Consider the following 15,595-nt stretch of genomic DNA (forward strand, 5'->3'; position numbering starts at 1 on the left):
AACTGCTACTAAACTTGCTTAACATATGCTTACTGATGTTACGTGTTCTCAGTATGTAAATGTTCTCTTCCACCTCCCATAAAGATGATCTAAGTTCTTTAAGGACAGGGACCAATTGCTCCTTGAACTGTTTTTATGGTACTATTAAATAAATGAAGTACATTAAGGTTTTACTACAAAGTCCTGGAAGTTAAGGGAAATATCCTTAAGTTTTCCAAGACTCAGTTTCCTCAACTGTATGATGATGGGATTGAAAAAAATGATAGTCTAGGATTTTATGATACTCATATCAATATTAACTAAAAAATAGGTTAATATTCTTAGTACTCTGGTATATTAAAGAATTTTAAAGATTTTTTAAAGGATATAAATATCCTGTTAAGAATAAGAAACATCTGTATCCTGAGGATAAACACAACTGGGAGAGTTTGAAATACTGGTGTGGAATTTTTATTGGGAACAGAAAACAAAAATCTCCATGAGACATGAGAGTGCATCTCAGGGAGTATTTGGTAACTTTTAATCAAAACACATTTTATATTTTTGTTTATTTAGGAAAGTCTCTTTTTTTAGTTCCTGACTTCAACAGCTGTTTTCAAAATAATAAATTTCTCTTTACCGTCTGAAAATGGCCTTGGAGGTCATACTGTCTTGTATATGTATCTGAATTTGTGTATGCACATTATTTATAACTATGCATGGGGAAAGTCTTAGTTTAGAGGTACAGTAATTCATTCCCTATTTCTATAAAAGTAGAAATTCTAAACATAAAACATTTTTTAAGAAGAAAACCAAAAATTTCTCTGAAAAGGCACCAGCAATTTTCCTGAGGGAGAAATCCATGTTTAAAGTACTGAAAAGATACGAAAAAAATTTCACACCTCCAGGATGTCCCTTGTAAGACAAGACCCTTGGGACCTCAGTTTGAAGAGATTATAGACCCCAAAAAGCTCTCCTCGATGCTCTTTTGATCCTTGAACTGCTTCAAAATACCGCTTGGCATTTTCACTTCCAACCACCACACAGTGAAGTTGCTATAACAGAAAAAACACAAGATATTTTGAAGTGTTCGCTCCAACAATATGTCAGAATTTCCTGGCATTCCCTGTATATACACAGCTTTAGCTGGAGCAGGCAGAATCTCCGTAGGGAGGAAATTTTATTTTAATTTCCCTGGCAGATGTTGCCATTATGGTGAAATAATAATAATCTGGCCAGTTTTATTAAAGAAGAAATCTTACATTTCCTATTTTATCTGTTTTCTAACAACTGACTCAAGATCATATCTCTATGGACTAGCCACCTGATGTAAAATGTAAAAGGCATACATTTGAATACACTTCTCCTTTCTAGACTCTTATTTCAATAGAAACTACTAAAACTGGCAGAAATAGTTGCTACATCACCAAAGTTAAATTATAATCTAAAGTAATTATACAATAACCATGTTGGTATCAAACTAATTGTGGCCATGGTTACATTGTCAACTAACAGCAAAAACCCAATCATTGTTTAGCAACATTGCATCTCTGAAACAATTCTGAATACAGAAAGAACACTGACATGGAATCCCTAAGGACATATACCACTTTAGTACCAACATAATGTCATCGCTTTATTTACTGTCTATGATGTATATACAATTTGATTAACCCCATGTACACTCTAACATTTCTTGAAAGAAACAAAGAATGAAAAATAACTTCAATCTATTGCTAATGGAAGGATTAGTAAGAAGCGATACTTGATGGTGATTATCATCAGATTGATTTGCACCATAATAAATTACTTTAGGCAAATAAAATTATTCTTATTAATAATAGCTACTATTTATTGAACACATGTGTAGCATTTTTACATTCTCATTTAATTCCTACAACCCTATAAGATATTATCATCTCCCTTTTAGAAATAAAAGAACTTAAATTCAGAGAAATTAAGTGCCTTGCTCACAGCTGCCTCACTAGGAAGCATCATTTCTAGAATTTTTACCTGAGTTTGGCTGAATTCAAAATTTATACTTGTATCAATTTCTCATATCCAGATGTCCCTCTTAAAACAAGACCCTTGGGACCTAAGTTTGAATAAGTTATGGATCAACATACCAACTTGATTAGTTTTATATCAACATCCCAGAAATATGGGCTATAGTCCTGGAAATACAGAATCACAATAGCAATTATGACTTTACCCTTGCTACTTACTCTTCCTTAAACACTGTATTGTCAGACTGCTATACTACTAAATATAATCACCAAAGTAATTTGTAAGCATTAATCTGAATCTTTATAAGTCTCCTACCAAAGTTTTGTCACAAAACTTATAAAAGGCACATTATTATGTACTTAAGTTTTCCAAAGTGGCTCCAGTAAAAGTAAAGGCCAGATGCATCCATCTGTAGGGTAACTATAACAAAATCATGTTAGAATTCAAGAGGGTAGGGAAAAAAATCAGTATTTGGAAAATGTAGCTTAGTTTCTAGCTTAAGAAGAACCCATACAAGGCTATAAAATGCTTAATTTCTTCACAATATACAAGATATGCAAGAAGTAAAAAAGGAATATTCATCATGTTACAGTTCATGACCACTTCCTCCATCTTCAAGGCCAGTAATGAGGCATCTTCGTATCATTCTCTGACCCTCTGCTTCTGTCATTACATTGCCGCCTTCTTTCCTCTTTCTGACCCTACTGCTACTCCTCCCTTTATAAGGACCCTTGTGATTACACTGGGCCCACTCACATAATCCAGGTCAGTTCAAGGAATTAGGATGTGGATATCTGTGGGGGGGCCATTATTCAGCCTACCACAGTAAGGAAGTGCAATAAGCATGATGAGGGCTTGTCAAAATGACGCAGAAGCCCCCTTGAAGGGGTTCTCACTGTTCAAAAAATGAGAGTTTGAACATAAAAATAATCAATGATATTCAGTGGGTTACTAAAATCTGTTACTAAAATACTATCCCATGAGTCCACACAGATTAAATAAATGGAAGAGAAGGGAAAGCTCTTTTTTTATGGTAGAATGCCAACAAATATAAAGGAAGTAATAATGGAAATAGAAAAATCACCATCTGACAAACCATCTTAGTAGCAGCTGATTCAGGCGGGAATCATCAGTGAAAGCTAAGGCTGATGAGTACAAGCTTGATGAGGAACAGGATACAGTTGTCCGTCATCCCTTGGTATAGGGGGGATTGGTTCCAGGATCCCCATGGATAACAGAACCCATGGACGCTCAAGTCCCTTTTATTAAATGGCATAGTATTTGCATATAAGCCATGAATTATTTCCTATATACTTTAAATCATCTCTAGATTACTTATAATATCTAATACAACGTAAATGCTGTGTAAATAGTTGTAAATACAATGTAAATGTTAGGTAAATAGCACGCAGCAAATTCAAGTTTTGCTTTTGAAACTTTCTGGAATTTTCTTTCTGAATACTTTGAATCCATGGTTGGCTGAATCTGAGGATGCAGAACCCATGGATACAGAGGGCTGACTATATTGGCATAGTCTCTGATGATCTCCCGATAAAATATACACTAATTTACAAATGAAAAAAGTGGTGACTCTGCAGTGGAAAAAGCTGGCAGACACAAACTTGACAGGTGATCAAGGTTAATATCACCAGTGGTGGATCAGGTCACCACCAGGTGCCTTCTGACCAATGCAATGAGAAGAGCACAGCATTCTTTCTGTACCATTCTTGCCAAGGCTTCTTGTCTTGAGTTGGAAGATGAGGAAACATCAAATGGACATATGCTGAGGGAAAGCATATACAAGGAAAGGCTTTACTTTTTAAAACTGTCAAGGTCATGAAAGACCAGAAAAGCCTGGGTAACTTAAGGTTGAAGAAAACTTAAGAGACACAAAAAGAAATGTAATTATGATCCTGGATTGGATCCTGAGCCAGAAGGAGAAAGGAGACATTGCCAGAAAAGCTGATGAAATCTGAATGGGTTCTATGGATTACAAGGTAATGCTGTATAAGTGTTAGTTTCTTGATTTGGATAACTGCATTTTTGAGAGGAGAGTTGGGGGGAGTCGGTGAGGGAGAAACAAGTTGCAGAACAATATGTAAAATTGAGTGTTTATAATGCATAAAGCTATTTTTATATGTACCTATAAATAGGATGGTGTCCTTATTTGGGAGAAAACAAAGAATTTAAAGGTGATAAATCTTCAACTTCCTCTCAAACGGTTCAGAAGAAGAATAAAGATCATGGCTGAGAGAAAGAGAAAGCAAATGTGGTAAAATGTTAACAACTGGGGAATTTGGGTGAAGTTAATTGGGAGTTCTCTGTGCTGTTCTTGTAACTCTTCTGTAAATACATATTAATTTCTAAATAAATTACATATATATGAAAGATGAATTTCTGAATGCCAAATTTTAGATTACATGCAATGCTCCAAACCTGAAGGAGCACAGTTGCTGTATAAGCGATTTTTTTTAAGTATAAAATATACTTTATATTTTATGTTGTGAAGGCATTATCACAACAAACACAAACAAAAACGTCAAAGGGCAAGTCCCCCTTGAATAACACAGATCATCCCTTGACTTGAACAACACAGATCATCCCTTATCAGTCTAACCAACACTGTAATGTTTAGGTTTATCCTTCCTAGATTTTTTTCAATGCAGTTAGAACTATTTATATATACATGTAGAAACAGTTTTATAAATAAACATAATTGACATACTTGTTCTGCAAGTTACTTTTGCCCCACTTAAAATGTCTTAAAGATTGTGCCACATGAGTACATTTGCGCTATAGTCTTTAAAAAATTTTTTTTGCTGTATATGGGTATATCAGAATTTATGTTAATTCTGTTACTATTGGACATTTAGGCTGTTCCTTTTTTCATTTTTCGAACAATTACTAACAATTCTGAATATAAATCCTTGTCATCCTTCACTGTGCATATGTGAGAATATTTCTGCCAGGTAAATAGGGAGAAAGTGCATTTTAAAAATGCTGTTAAATTAGCTTCTAAAATAAGTGCACCAAGTTGTATTCTCAAAAACACTATATTAGCACCTCTTTAAAAATATTCCCACCAACAATAAGCAACGCCAATCTCCTCACCTCCCTAAAAAAACCCCCACAGAACAAAACAAGAAAAGTCTTTTGCAGAACGTGCAGAACGCAATCTTATTTTTTACTTCTCGATTATAAGTGTAGTTAAGCATCTTTTCATATACATGTTAACTGTTTGTATTTTTTCTTCACTAAAATGCCTAATCAGTCTTTTTATTGGTTTGTAGGAGTTCTTTATATATTATAGATGCTAATTTGTTTATTATACTTATGGCAAGCATTTCCTCTGGTCTCTCCTTTAATTTGGCTTATAGTTTGTTTGTCATATAGAAGTTTCATATAAAAATGTAGTCAAATTTACAATATTTGCCTTAGAGGCTATATCAGTTTCCTAAGGCTGCTGTAACAAAGTACCATAAACCAGGTGGTGTAAAACAACAGAAATTTATTCTCTCTCAGTTCTGGAGGCTAAAAGTCTGAAATCAAGATATTGGCAGGGCCATGCTCTCACTGAAGGTTCTAAGGGAATATCCTTCCTTTCCTCTTCCTAGTTTCTGGTGGTTGCTGGCAATCCTAGGCATTCCTCAGTTTGCAGCTTCATCACTCCGATCTTTGCCTCAGTCATCACATGGTATCCTCCTTCTGTCTATCTGTATCCAAATTTCCCTCTTATAAGAAATCAGTCATTGAATTAGGGCCCACCGTAATAGAGTATAAACTTATTTAACTTGATTACGTCTGCAAAGACCTTACTTCCAAATAAGATCCCATTCACAGGTACCAGGGGTTAAGGACTTCAACATATGTTTTTTATTTTATTTGTTTTTTGGAGGGGGGCACAATTCAACTTCTAACAGACGCTTTGTTAAAGATTTTTACATTTATGCTCATGAGACATATTTGTCTATAATTTTCTGTTCTTGTAATGTCTTTGCCAATTCTGGCATCGGGATTCTTCTATCTTTCTAAAGTAGGCTGGAATTGTTCCCTCCTCTGTCCTCAAAAAGAATATTAAATGTTTGATAGAACTCACCACTGAAGGAAAAATTTCCACCACTGTGGAAAAGTTTTGAATTAAAAATTCACTTTCTTGACAATATAGAGCTATGATTTCCCCTCATTTGAAGTTATTGCTCCTAAATATCCAGTATTGTTATTAAGAAGTTAGCTAGCTATTTAATTCTAGTACTATTGTAGACAATTTTTTTTCTCTCCATAAAGTTTATCTCTGGAAATTTTAAGGGTTTTACACTTATAGAAAGACAATGTAAGTGTGGATCTATTTTCATTCATCCTATTTAACACTCAGTGGGCTCATATAATCTGTGGACTCTCATCCTTTGGGGCTTCTTCCTTCTCTTTCTTCTGTTCCCTTGCTCAACTATAAGACTGATATTGGAACTTCTAGATCTAGCCTTCATTTCTCCTAAGTTTTCTTACATGTGTTCGTTTTATCTCTGTCTTTTTGCTCTGTAATCTAGAAGAATTGCATGGCTCTTTCTTTTAGATGAAAACTTTGTCCTTTGCTATTCAGCCTATTGCTGGAGTTTCTTGTTTTCTGGATCTCTAATGGATTTTTTTTCTAGTAGTCTTTTGTTGTTCCCAGGATCCTACAACCTCATTTACCTTTTGAATAGTTATATTTCTTTAAAAATCTTTTACTCTTTTCTATTAATTTTGTTTTCTCTGATGTTAATTCTTTTTTAGTGCCTATATGAGTTCCTGTATCTCTTGCAATAAATTATCATAAACTTGGTGGCTTAAAACAACAGAAATGTATTCTCTTACAGTTCTTACAGGAGGCTAGAAGTCTGATATCAGTATCACTAGAATGAAATCAAGTTTTGGCAGAGCCATGTTCTCTTCATAGGCTCTAGGGCAGGATCCATTCCTTGCCTCTTTTCACTTCTGCTGGCTGCCAGCATTCCTTAGTTTATAACTACATAGCTCCAATCTCTTGTCTCTGTGGTTACACTGGCTTCTCTTCTGTCTCTGTCAGATTTCCCTTTGTTTCCTACTTATAAGAATGCTTATGATTTAGGGCCCACCTGGACAATCCAGGCTAATCTCCCCATCTCAAAAATCCTTAATTTAATCACATCTGCAAAGACCCTTTTTTCCATATAAAGTAACATTTATAGGTTCCAGGGATTAGGACCTGGTATCTTTGAGGGCCATTTTCATGGTGTTTATTTTCCTAAACTGTTCAATACTAATTATTTTTTTGGAGGGGTGGGGGGATATTCATCTGTCTTCAAATGCCTTATGGGCTTATCTAGGCCTACTGCAGTAATTATTCAAAGCAGGCAGCAGGTGGAGGGGTTTGCAAGTATTTATTATTTTGGACTTTCTTCTCGATTTCAGCAAAAATTTAGAGCTTTGTTTCCTTCCTTCCAGTATTTCTACTTATTGTTCCTACTTGAGAGCAGACATTTCCATTGTCTACAATCTGGTACAATGGGGGAAAGATCATAAGGGTTAAACCACCTTGTTAGATCATTAATAATACCCCAAAGAGGGGGCATCATAGTTAACTCAAGGCTCCTTTCTTTTTTTAGTATCTGTTGACTCTAAGCTTGGAATATTCACAAGTTGCATCTACCTTTTCCAGTAGTCTTCTTATGACTGAGTCTAGCTTCGTTTCTTCCTTCAATCTCATCTCAACTGCCTTTTGTCTTTCAGGGTTCCTTATCATTTTTGGCCCACAGAGAGAACTCTTTTTTCTTTCCAACATTTTTATAGGATTTTTAAACATCATTTTGGATTGTTTTCCCCCCAAGAGATTTGAGAACACTTGTGAGGCTAGCGTGTGTTTGCCATTTGCACCCTTGGTTCAAATTCCAATCAATGTTTAAATCACATTTATGCCATTTCCTCATATGATTGCCATCTTATCTTTATTTGTGCTTATCAAGTTGTATGGCTGAATGTTCCTTAAGTGGCTTATTTTAATAAGCAATTAGATCATACAAAGTTCTGAAAACTTAAATTACCCTCATCTTCTGAAGCCTTTTTATTACATATTATTATATATTATATAACAGGCCATTTTATTTCATTAAATGAGTCAGATGAATAGGCAAAAAGGAAATACATATAGTAATGGGATCAAGAAAACTTACTACGTGATTGAGGAAAGACTCTTAATTGTGACAAGTCAAAGATAGTATTCTAAAGAGCTGCTCCTAAGATGAAAAAATAATATCTACTTTTTTCCAAGATTAGTTAATGTCTGAAAAAATAATTTTCAAGTAGTTGTGCTATACCTAAGAACAAAAAGATTAAAGGTTTCTTACAGAGCTAAATGCTTTAAGAAAAATAAACACTGCTGTGTACAATTCTATTTTTAGAATTAAGAAAATAGCATAAATTTAAGACTGGATCATTCTTAGGTTAACTACCACCACATGTGGCAGATGTTTGCTCTTAAACAGATTCCAGCTGAATATATAGGGAGTAATTCAAATTTAACATTTATAATTAAACTTGAACCTCATTCCAGATCTTCTCAAGTGGGCAGTTACAGACTAAGTAAACTTTATTTAGAGGCATAAATGGAGTAGTAATTGATACCCTAAGGATATTAAAGAGTTAATGCAATTTTAGATGAATATTAAAAGCACCAGCACAGTAGTTAGTGCGCTTGAGTTCTATTCCTATAATTTCATTTACTGGGGTGTCCTGGATCCCAGTTTCATTATATACAACGTGAAACATTTGTATTAGATATCTCTAAGGTATTCCTCTCCAGTCTTCTTCATGCACACATAGAAAATGGAAACATGTGAACATCTACTCAAAGAGGAGGTTACTCAAGGCTGGAAGCTGGCTTAGATAATCTTGCTGCCCAGAGAGCTATAGGATGTCTGGGTGCACCTGTACCCCATCTGTGGCATACACTTACATCTTGGCCCACAGTTTGGGGAGCTGTGACCTTGCTACTCAAATTGTGATCTGCAGACTAGTACTGTTGGCACTTCCGGGAGCTTGTTAAAAATGCAGAATCTTGCGTTCCACCCAGAACTACTAAATCAGAATCTGTATTTTAAAGACCCCTAGGTAATTCATGTGCACATTAAAGAAGTACTGCTCTAAGCAACTTTCAGCTCTAAAATTCAATGAACCTAAGATTTAATCTGTTTTATAGAAGTGTATTCTAGAGTATATTTCATAATCTTATTAAATTCCTTATTATAGCTAGAATAAAATAAAAAACATATTTGTACACAAATTTATTATTAATTTTTGAAAACTGACAAATGTTTACTTTTAATTAGAAAAAGGGTAATATATTTACCTGCTTGTATACCTGTCGTAAGTACATGATCTCCTCCACAGTTCCCAAGGATATCAGCCTAAGCACTTTGACATCTCTGCATTGCCCAATCCTATATGCTCTGTAAAAACATTAAAAACAAAAGGCAACCAAGATCAAGTGAAACAACTTCGGGTTCAGGAGGTAGCTTTGGGATATAAAAATGAAATATTGCTAAATTTTTAATTTAAAAAGAAATATCTTATGTTTAGATATGCTATATTATTTAATAATAATGTAAAAACAGAAATTCATATAAAAAGGCCAGTCATTGAGGAGGAAAGTATTATAGAAAAAAATATACATATCAACTTCATTTCTGTTACAAACATCGCCTTCTATTGTGCAAAAACTTTTCCTAAATTCAGATTTTTCTTTTATGGCAATCTTAAGCTTATGAATGATTCCATTTATATAAAACTCTCAAAAACGCAAACTAATCCACAGTGACAGAAAGCAGATCAGTGGTTGCTTGGGGGGCCCTGGGAGGGGCCAGATGGATGGATTACAAAGTGGCACAAGGAAAATTTGGGGGGTGATGGATATGTTCAGTATCTTGATTGTGGTAATGGTTTCATGGTGCATACCTACAGCAAAACTTATCAGTTGTACACTTTAAATATGTGCAGTTTATTGTATGTTAATTATATCTCAACGAAACTGTTAAAAACACCTTGGAGGAAAAGCAATAATCAACTGGCAAGCCTATGGAAGTGCAGATTTACAGCCTTCATCCACAGAGATTTCCAAGCAGTCTGTCTGACTGGATCACTCAGTTGATTAGTACCCCAGGTGTTTTGATATGGACTGCAGTGCTAACTAAAACTTTAACCTGACTCACCACACTGATTAACTATAGGTCCAGTCCCTCTAGCTTCTCCCAGGTGGAGGCTTTATTGGATGTTCTGAATGAGGTCACCTGTTTCTAAATACCTGTTATAGTCATGTGGGATCAGGGGCAAGGCCATACTGCTTCATGCTTGAAAATGTTACAATTTGGGGGAAATTTAATTTTGACCTTATAAAGTCACACTGTATTGTTATATTTGGTGCTCCTTCTGCCTCCTTCACCCATTCCTCCTCACAGAGAAGGGCTTTTACTAGAGGACATCTTGGTACTGAAAAATCTTGCATTCCCAGAAAAGAATGGGGGCTCCTGTGACACAGCAAAGCCAGGGGTAAGTTACTACAATTCTCACTTTCATCCTGCAGCCTGGATAGAGAGGGACTCATAATCCCTTTCTCTCCCACAATGGATTTGGGTCTAAAAAAAATAAATATGGATCTAAGGAAATGTCTTTTGGGTGTAAGGCAATTGTTTGCTGAATGGGATAGATTCTGTCAGAATACATATTCTTGAATCTTTACAGACAAAAACCTTATAACATGTTACACTGGACCTATGCTTCATCATTTTCTAGGTCTATAAAGTACGGATATGTAAATGGTCTTTTATCATGCAAAGACAAGTGTTAAGAAACTGTTATACAGTGTGGAGGTCAGTATTTTCATTTCTCTTCTTTGTTCCTCCTGTCAGAGTAAATGGAAGGAGAGGGAGAGGAAGAGGAATTCTGTTCATTTAGTTTTACTGTCAACTAACTTTCACTGAAAGCTAAAGCACAGTGAACTGTGTTTCGAGGGAACACTGGGATAAATAAGTCTTGATGGCCTAGACGAAAAAGAACAAAATTACAACAAATGTTGTTAAGACAAAAAGAAATGGATATTTTTCTGTGGTTTTCATTTAACTATTTTCCTGGGCAGTTGTCACTGGCAAGAGGCTGGTTAAAAGTGCAGGCTCCGCAAGTCAGACTGTGTGGATTCAAATTTATTCTATCTTAAATTGATACCAACTTAATTTCAATTGCATTAAAAAATTCTCCTTTACAGCTCTGCTTTAAATCATATCTTTATATGTCATGTATTCATTAGCAGATTTATAATTATTTTTATGCATTTGTCTTTTAAATCCTGTAGAAAACAGGGAGAAGAATTGTAAGCCAAAATTATAATAATACTGGTTTTGATATTTATGTACTTACCTGTACTGGAGAACTTTATATTTTCATATGACTTTGAGATACCATTAGAGTCCTTTCATTTGAAATTGAAACTCTCTCCTTAACATTTCTCCTTAGTATAGATCAAGAGAACAGAACAGAGAGCCCAGAAATAAACCCAAGCGCCTATGGTCAACTAATCTATGACAAAGAAGGCAAGAATATACAATGGAGAAAACAGTCTCTTCAATAAGTGGTTCTGGGAAAACTGGACAGCCACATGTAAAACAATGAGAATAGAACATTTACTCACCAACTACAAAAATAAACTCCAAATGGATTAAAGACCTAATGTAAGAATTGAAACTATAAAACTCCTAGAAGAGAACATAGAACAATCTTTGACATAAATCTTAGCAACAGTTTTTGGATCAGTCTCCTAAGGCAAAAGAAACAACAGCAAAAATAAATAAATGGGACCTAATCAAACTGACAAGCTTTTGCACAGCAAAGGAAACCATTGACAAAACAAGACAACAACCTAAAGAATGGGAGAAAATATTTGCAAATGATATGACCATCAAGGGGTTAATATCCAAAAAATATAAATAGCTCATACAACTCAATATCAAAAAAAACAATGTCAAAAAACCCAAACAATCCAATCAAAAAATGCGGCAGAAGAGCTGAAAAGATATTTTCCTAAGAAGACATATACACAGCTAACAGGCACAGGAAAAGATGCTCAACATTGCTAATTTTTAGAGAAATGCAAATCAAAACGACAATGAGCTATCACCTCATACCTCTTAGAATAGCTATCATCACAAAGACCACAAATAACAAATGTTGGCAAGGATGTGGGGAAAAGGGAACACTTGTACACTGTTGGTGGGAATGTAAATTGGTACAGCCACTATGGAAAGCAGTATGGAGGTTCCTCAAAAAACTAAAAAAAGAACTATGCTATAATCCAGCAATTCCACTTCTGTGTATATATCTGGAAAAAATGAAAACACTAATTTGAAAGATACATGCACCACAATGTCCAGAGAAGTATTAATTACAATAGCCAAGATATGTAAGCAATCCAGTGTCCATCAACATACAAATGGATAAAGAAGATGCGGTACATACATAGAATGGATTATTATTCAGCCATAAAAAAAAGAATGAAATTCTGCCAACAGCAGCATCATGGATGGACCTAGAGAATATTATGCTTACTGAATTAAGTCAGACAGATAAAGAAAAATACTATATGATATCACTTATATGTGAAACCTAAAAAATAAAACAAGTGAATGTATATAGAAAAACAGAAACAGAATTACAGATATAGAAAACAAACTCGTGCTTACCAGTGGGGAGAGGGAAGCGGGTGGGGATGAGATACGGGTATGGGATTAAGAGATGAAACTACTGTATATAAAATAGATTAGCAACAAGGAGACATTGTATAGCACAGGGAATTATAGCCATTATCTTGTAATAACTTTCAATGGAGTATAATCTGTAAAAATACTGAATTGCTATGCTGTACACCCAAAACTAATATATTACTGTAAATCAACTATACTTCATTTAAAAAAATACTATAATATGTCAGTTATATCTCAATAATAAAAAATGCAGAAATACAACTTTAAAAATACACTAGAAGGAATTAACAGTTGATTATATGATACAGAGGAATGGATCAGTGAGCTGGTAGACACAGCAGTGGAAATCACTGAAGGAACAGATAAAAGAAAAAAGAATAAAAAGAAAGGAGGACAGTTTGAGACCTCTGGGACTACATCAAGCATACTAGCATTCACATTACAGGGGTCCCAGAAGAAGAGTGAGAAAGGGGCAGAGACCATATTTGAAGACATAATAGCTGAAAACTTCCCTAACCTGGAAAAGGAAAGACATCCAGGTCCAGGAAGCACAAAACAGGATCAACCTAAACAGGAGCACACCAAGAAACACTGCAATTAAAACTGCAAAAATTAAAGATAAAGAGAGAATATTAAAAAGCAGCAAAAGGAAAAGCAACAAGTTACATACAAAGGCACTTCCATAATGCTATCAGCTGACTTTTCAGGAGAAACTATGCAGGGCCAGAAGTGAGTGGCATGATATACTTAAAGTGATGAAAGGGAAAAACCTACAACCAAGAATACTCTATTTGACAAGGCTTTCATACAGATTTGATGGAGAGATCATAAGTTTTACAGACAAGCAAAAGCTAAGAGTTCTGCACCACCAAACCAGCTTCCAAGAAATGTTACAGGGACTTTTCTATGTGAAAAAGAAAAGGCCACATCGAGATATATGAAAATTACGAAAGGAAAAAAATCTCATTGGTAAAGGCAAATATACAGTAATGGTAGTAAATCAACCATGTATAAAGCTAGTAGGAAGGTTTAAAGACAAAAGTAGTAAAATTGTGTATATCCATTATAAGTAGTTGAGGGATACACAAATCAAAAAGATGTAAAATATGATGTCAAAAACAGTAAACATGGTGGGGGAGGAGAGTAGAAATTTAGGGTTCTTAAGTGTATGTGAACTTAAAAGATCAGCAATTTATGTTATCCTTTTGAAGAACTTTTGGTAGCCACAAACCAAAAATCTAAACACACACAAAAAAGAGAAAGGAATGCCAACAGAGCACTAAAGATAGCCACCAAATCACAAGGAAGAGAAGACACAAAAATAATTACAAAAACAACCACCAAACAATTAACAAAATGGAAAGGAGAACATACCTATCAATAATTACTTTAAAAATATATGGACTAGATGCTACAATCAAAAGACACAGAGTGGCTGATTGGATACAAAAACAAGACCCATCTATATGCTGCCTACAAGAGACTCACTCTTGAGCTAAAGATACACAGACTGAAAGTGAGGCAATGGGAAAAGGTATTCCTTGAAAATGGAAAGGAAAAGAAAACTGGGGTGGCAATACTTATATCAGAAAAAATAGACTGTAAGACAAAGACTGTAGTAAGAGACAAAGAAAGACATTACATAATGATCAAGGGATCAATTCAAGAAGAAGGTATAACAGTTGTAAATGGATGTGCACCCAGCATAGGAGGACCTAAATACATAAAGCAAATTATAACAGACATAAAGGGAGAGACTGACAGTAATAAAATAATAGTAGGGAACTTTAACACCCAACTGACATTACTGGACAGATCATCCAGACAGAAAATCAATCAGGAAACACTGGCCTTAAACAACATATTATATCAGATGGACTTAACAGATAAGTATAGAATATTCCATCCAAAAGCAGAAAAAATGCACATTTTTTTCAAGTTCACATGGAACACTGTCCAGGATAGACAATATGCTAGGCAACAAACAAGTCTTAGTAAATTTAAAATTGGAATCATATCAAGCATCTTTTCTGACACAACAATATGAGACTAGAAGTCAACTATTAAAAAAAAAAAAACCTGCAAAAACACAAACATGTGAGTTTAAACAATATGCTACTAAACAACCAATGGATCACTGAAGAAATCAGAGAAGAAATAAAAATATACCTGGAGACAAATGAAAATGGAAACACAATGATCCAAAATCTATGGGATTCAGAAAGAGCAGTTTCGAGGCTTATAGCATTACAAGCCTACCTCAGGAAACAAGAAAAAAGACAAATCAATAACTTAAACTTACACCTAAAGGAACTAGAAAAAGAACAAACAAAACTGAAAGTTAGTGAAGGAAAGAAATAAAGATCAGAACAGAAATAAATGAAAGAGAGACTTAAAAAAAAAAAGGTCAATGAAACTAAGAGCTGGTTCTTCAAAAGGATAACAAAAATTGATAAACCTTTAGCCAGACTCTTCACGAAAAGAGAGAAGACTTAAATCAATCAAATCAGAAATGAAAAAGAAGTTACAACTGATACCACAGAAATACAAAGGATCATAAAATATTACTACAATTATATGCCAATAAAGTGAATAACTTAGAAGAAATGAACAAATTGCTAGAAATGAATAATCTCCCAAGACTGAACCAGGAACAAATAGAAATTTTAAACAGACTAATTACCAGTAATAAAATTGAATCAGTAATCACAAAACTACCAACAAAAAAAAGTGTAGGACCAGACAGCTTCACAGTTGAATTCAACAAACATTTAGAGAAGAGTTAACAATATCCTTCTCAAACTATTCCAAAAAAATTGCAAAAGCACACTTTCAAGCTCATTCTATGA

General features: G+C 34.5%; 1 protein-coding gene across 8 annotated transcripts in view; it reads right to left on the minus strand.

Moving 5' to 3' along the window:
• The window catches only part of ERCC6L2 (ERCC excision repair 6 like 2), a gene marked incomplete at its 3' end in the record, with an annotated part of 192,154 nt that overhangs the window by 83,356 nt on the left and 93,203 nt on the right, over positions 1-15,595 (minus strand). For all 8 annotated transcript variants that reach the window (XM_082401105.1, XM_082401106.1, XM_082401108.1 and 5 more), the window contains 2 exons: positions 9,347-9,446; positions 882-1,034 (listed from right to left, as the gene is read on the minus strand). In XM_082401105.1, coding sequence (XP_082257231.1) covers positions 882-1,034; positions 9,347-9,446 — 253 coding nt within the window. The remainder of the gene's footprint in view (positions 1-881; positions 1,035-9,346; positions 9,447-15,595) is intronic.

The sequence above is a fragment of the Balaenoptera borealis genome (genome assembly GCF_965194805.1).
Source record: "Balaenoptera borealis genome assembly, chromosome: 8".
In the NCBI taxonomy this organism is placed as follows: Eukaryota; Metazoa; Chordata; class Mammalia; order Artiodactyla; family Balaenopteridae; genus Balaenoptera; species Balaenoptera borealis.